General features: G+C 36.9%; 1 protein-coding gene across 1 annotated transcript in view; it reads right to left on the reverse strand.

Annotated features, from left to right (window-relative positions):
- Window positions 1-3,095, reverse strand: part of LOC107667841 (neuroligin-4, X-linked-like) — a 24,825-nt gene extending 21,730 nt beyond the window's left edge. The window contains exon 1 of the mRNA XM_016459561.1: window positions 2,377-3,095. Within this exon, the coding sequence (XP_016315047.1) occupies window positions 2,377-2,839 (463 nt within the window). The 5' untranslated portion in view covers window positions 2,840-3,095. The remainder of the gene's footprint in view (window positions 1-2,376) is intronic.
- Window positions 3,096-5,745: the final 2,650 nt, after the last annotated feature.

Below are 5,745 nucleotides of genomic sequence, written 5' to 3' on the forward strand. Positions count from 1 at the left end.
TATATATACCCTTACAAGAATATATATATATATATATATATATATATATATGACTATTCCATTTTCTAGGTCACTTATCAAATATGCACATTTGACAATATGAGAACTTCTTGGCACTAAAGGTCAGATTTTGTTGCTTCCATTATATGATGCTAAATAATTAATTATTAAATATTGCACATACTTGTAAAGTCCATGTCAGCTTGAGTGCTACGGTCATCAAAGAAGGACACACAAAGCCTAATAAATACTATGAAAATTCTTAAATTACTTTAATATTTAACCTTTTCTCAAATTGTTATGCCACTGAGGTAAAAAGGCCTGTTCTGGATGGATGGATGGATGGATGGATAGAATAAGAATTACATAAACTAAAATTTGGTGCACCAAAATTTGCTGAAGTGGTTATATTGAATAAGTATGTACTTAGTTAAAACATATTGATATATTAAGAGTATTTGCATATGTTGACACATTTTGCCAAATCACTGTGGCAATACATATGATGCAAGTTTACACAGTTCATTAATTACTATTATTTGTTGTCCAAAACAATCTTTCAACATGTTTGTATGTAATTACTCATTTTGTTTTGCTATAATAATTGCTTTGTTTCATAATTGTTTCACCTTAAATTTAGCTGAAAATCTTAAAACAGACCGTTTAATCCTCCCCAGAGGAATTGTGTCCCAAAGGGTTTGTGCAAAAATAATAAATAAAAACAAATAAAATAAACTAAATTAAAAATAAATTATTCATTAAAAACAAAAGTGTGACAACTAGTCCTGGCCACTAATATAAATATATAGGCTTATTGACTGTGGAAGAGCAGTGAGTTGGATTAATTACAGTACATGATCATAGGTGTCAGTTCCCCGTTTGCACTCTATAAGTAGATCTTAATTATCTTTAAAACAAGACTGGATTTCAAATGTTATGTTAAAGTCCACCCATTGACATAGACAATGAGGGTAACAAGCACTGGTTTGCCGTGGCTGCTTCTTTTCAACATCTTTCTGTTTCTCTGAATGTTTTTTTTGAATAGACCAATAGAAATTAAATCGGTTAGCTTTTCCAATTAAAGAGTGGAAGGAAGCCTGCATTGTTTCTTCACCCAGACCATTCCTTCAGGCTGAAGCATTCATTGTGATTAATTCACAACAAAACAGGATGCCACCTCCACAGCCTTCACTTGTAACTGTGCTGAGAGATAAAGCTGACTCTGTCACTAACAGACTGCAGTCTCTTTTGTGCATCTAGCTAACAAAAGAAGCGGGCAACTAAAACACAAAGATAATTTATGTGTCTCTAACCTGTTTTCTGCAGATCAGGAAGTGGTGATCCTGGTTTCCCATTCTATTTGCATTAAAGGGCTTTTTTTATATCTGTCATCCTGCTTCAACAATGGCACAGCTGAAGAGCAAGTCCCTCTCTGAGTCAAAAATGCCAGGATGGTCCCATATTACACAGGATTTTGAAAAGGGCAATTTAGAGAGCCGAAGCATGATGGGCAGTTAGCGTTTGAAAGCTAACAGGGGATGACCGTCTCCAGTACGGCACAAAAATGATTGAATTTCAGCATCACAAGGGACTTTTTTAAACAAAACTGTGGGCTGTCACAATATTCTGACATATTCTGTCATGATTTCAGAGGAATACAGTAACTTTGATTTCAGGTCAGCAACATTGCATTACTCCAAAAAAAAAAAAAAGATTCTAGATTTTAAGTTTCAGATCGCAATAAATACTACTATAACAAAGCACTATATACTAAGACTCATAACTTTCCTATTTCTCCCCAAATGGCTGACTTATCGCATCCCAGGCAAAATGTTTCATCATGATGATGTCACAATAATAACAACAATACTTTGAAGATGCAGACATGGCTGCTGTACTGTTTGAGAGATTTTCAGTTGCAAGTTAATCTGTATTCCTTAATCTTTCTGTCCAATGTCCAAGCTAAATTTAGCACACGATAGTGTGCAATTCAATTCAAATGCAATTCAAGACTATAGGACAGACAAACAGCTATCTGTAAATTGTTACTATCATTTGCACCCAGTTAAGTCTTTGGACTTTTTTAAGATGAAAATAATCATAAAAAATTACTAGTTTCATTTGAGTTGATAGTCATGAGCTTTATCAGTGACCTAAATGTGATGGGATATCTCACCTAAACAAATAAATAAAATGCTGAACTTGGAAAATCTCCATAGATCAAGTTGTGATGATGCCAACTAAGCAAACTGTGCTGCTAAAAAAACTGAAATGAGCCAAATCAGCAAACAAACAATGATTAAACCTATTGAGAAGAAAACATTAAATATATACATCAAATATTTTATTTATTTTTTTTAGAAGGAAATTACATACCATCCTCCGTGGGAACATAAATGTTTAAGTACAGGCAGTCTTCGCTTTGATCTTGTACGTAGGTTACAATGGTATCCAAGTTGGCAGTGAACCATACGGGTAACATATCATTGAGTAAAAAACGATCTTCCAGAAACTGAGGACAAACAGGAGCAAACTGTGTGGCATTTCGAATCCCTGGCCACGACATGGGGGGCTCGGGGGGCTGAAACCTTCTCTCCCCAGTGGGCGGGAGGGCATAGGGAATCCCCAGATACTGTTCCACAGGCCCTAGAATCTCATTGGGCAGAGCCGTTTTCAAGCCTCTTAGCTTGCCGTAGTTTGTCGTGACAATAGGGTGCTGCTGGGCCCGTGCAATGGCCAGCCAAGCACCCGCAAGCACAATGCAGGTAAAAAGGCGTAGAGTAGCCAGTGGATGAACCATGGTGAGACGTATCCATGGGGTTCCTTTGAGCCGTGACATGGTCCAGCTGCGGTTAGCAGAGTTGGTTGAATTAACAGTCCTGCACTCCTTCCACAGCCAAGGTGAAACCCCGCCCTCACGATGCAATTGACAGATGATTGACAGCACACCCACCAATCAGATCAGCGATCATGTCATTCCCCCATGCCATGAGGGCGATTCTGGATCTCAGTTGTATTTTTGTTGTTCTTTAACTGCTATCCTTCTTTCCCCCTGAGCCGTCCTCTGGTGTAACTACTCCCTCCTTTCAATACCTCCTTTATTGGTTTGCCTGTGGGAAAGAAAGAACAGCCTATAAATTTGCATTCATTGTCACAAACAAAAACAGAGGAATTCCATTTCCTTCATTATTTTGCATGTTTTGCATTAAACATCGGAGACACCAAAGTAAACTTGCATGCAAGAGAAACATACAATAATAGACTCAAATAGAAAATAAATACTAACACTTACACATCATTATACTCTAGATTCAAACAATAGCTATTTTGAAATATGATTCTGTTTCTATTGACTGGGCCACAATTTATACAGTAAGTGGTCTGGTAAATTGATAGGCTCAAATAACTGTGTGCGTAGCACTGTAGCGTATACACAAAATATTGTATAGTATTTATGAGGTAAGTTGCACTGAATAAGGCTGCTTAGAACATATTGATCTATTTGCCTGGAAACTGTCTATATATGACTGAATCAGGCTCTTTCTGAGCAGTTATGTTTTAGAACAGCAATTGAGTTCAGTCTATACGTTCTCTATTCTCTTTCTCATCACTTAGTGTAGAAATGACCGGTCTAAGACTTTGAAGTGTTTTGATGTCATGGTCCTAAATCTTTCAGTTGTCATTGTGATGTTCCATTATTCTTCACATTTGAATTTATTATGTATTTGGCAGACACTTTTATCTAAAGCAAATTACACTGCATTCAAGTTACACATTTTAAATGTTCATGCATTCCCTGGAATTACAACCTATGACCTTCTATGAACTTTGTATGTGAGATGTGAAGACAATGAGCATGATCAGAGATCAGAAAATTCATCAGGGTCTGGCTGAGTCATCTACATAAATTACAAGTTCAAATTTGGGAATTTTAGCAATATGAAACCTTTCATGTAATTACAAAAGAATGAATGACACTAAATACAGTCAATTGAGACTCCTCGTTTTGGAAATGCTAAAGGTCACAGTGTTTCCAGAAATTTTCCAGGAAGATCCTCTGGAATAAATCAAATGCATTCAAAAGAAATTTCATTAGAGACATATATTGGAGTAGACGTTAATACAAATTTGCCTCTTATTTAAATATATGTGAATTGTAAAATGGTATGTCTGCATCACATTTATTATTTGAACAAATTATGATCTTTACACCTGAATGAACAAACAAAAGAAATGCACAAAGCTGAGAGCAGATTATGCACAAGAAATTCTACCCTGCGTGTGAATTTGAATAATGAATGCTCCATGCATTTCATCCACATACAAAAAAAGAGGAGGAAGAGAGTGGGTGTGAAAACAAGAATCACAAAGACCCACATAAGTTGGTGTTTTTGATACTCTTGAACTTAAACACAGTCATACAAAACAAACTGTAGCTCTGATTTGTTGAACTTCATATACAGTTCAAGATCATCACATGGATTGTTCATGCACATTTGCCTCAAATTACTGAACTAGGCTCGCTGGAGCCTCTGGAGGGAAACTTTAATGACTTGAGTCCTGAGTAAATCTACAAGTGATGAGCTCCTTCGTTCACTCTGATCCCTCCATTAATAGCTCTGTCAGTGAAAGCAAAGCAAAGTTTCCTATGAGACTGTTCCTGTATCGGTACCTCTTATTTAAAGAGTAATCTAAGCCATACAAGGGCATCATTCTATCAACATCTTCAAAATATGGTGTCTTTAACAAATGTCACACCCAGCATTATCTACACTGTCATTTTCAAAGCCTGTCTAAATAATTCTTCAAAAATCTGCGATCGATTGACATAACTTCCTCATATCACAAAGCAATTTCAGCAGAGATCAGATGGTAGATAGCGTAACCCATGGAAAGTTAATTGTGCGAATAAAGCAGTGATGATATAATAGACTCATTGAGACAGTCACATTAACTTAAATTGGTGTTGAGCAATGCTAAATTACAAAAAAGATTTGGGTTATCTTCACTTTTCCACTTCATAACAGAACGCTTTACAACAGCAGGATGTTTTAAGCACTGCCAGTCACAAGAGAAAACAAGAAAGCACATGAAAACAAACAACACGGAAGCATTATCTCCTATATACAATGCAGAAAACAACCCCCGGTACAGTAAATGACTGTAAAATATTATTCTGATAAATATTTACTGGGAGTTTGGAGCATCTGAAAGGTGAAATGTGAAAAGACAGCATCTAATGAAGGAGTACGACTTTAATAAGGCTTGAGTCCCAGTACACGTCATGCTTTAAAAGATCTTAATTGGTGGTCTCAGAAAGACACCCTGGGGTTTTAAGTCCACTCTTTTTTTTAAAGGGGTCGTACAATTCTGTTTCATGCATTCAAAGTTGTTTACAATGTTAAAGAGTTGGATTCTCATGGACAAAGTTTCAAAAAACAATTTGGACACATGGAGGAGTATTTCTGTGCCAAAAATCATACGTCCAGGTTCGTACAAGTTTCGGAGAGTTTTTTTTCGATCGTGGCTCTTCATGACGTAGACGACGGTGGAACTCCTTATATGGGCATTTCTCCTGGAAGAGCGCACCCGTGCATGCATCGACCAGAGTGAGAGCAAGTAACCCATCAACGCGCTTCATCCGGCAGTAGCGCTGCACGGGACTTGCTCGGGAAGAATGTCTCCAATCCAAAGAAGTGTGTTTTTGGTTGTAAGGGAAAGATAACTTTGTTCAGCTTCCTAAAG

The sequence above is a fragment of the Sinocyclocheilus anshuiensis genome, unplaced genomic scaffold (genome assembly GCF_001515605.1).
Source record: "Sinocyclocheilus anshuiensis isolate Anshui unplaced genomic scaffold, SAMN03320099.WGS_v1.1 scaffold2657, whole genome shotgun sequence".
In the NCBI taxonomy this organism is placed as follows: Eukaryota; Metazoa; Chordata; class Actinopteri; order Cypriniformes; family Cyprinidae; genus Sinocyclocheilus; species Sinocyclocheilus anshuiensis.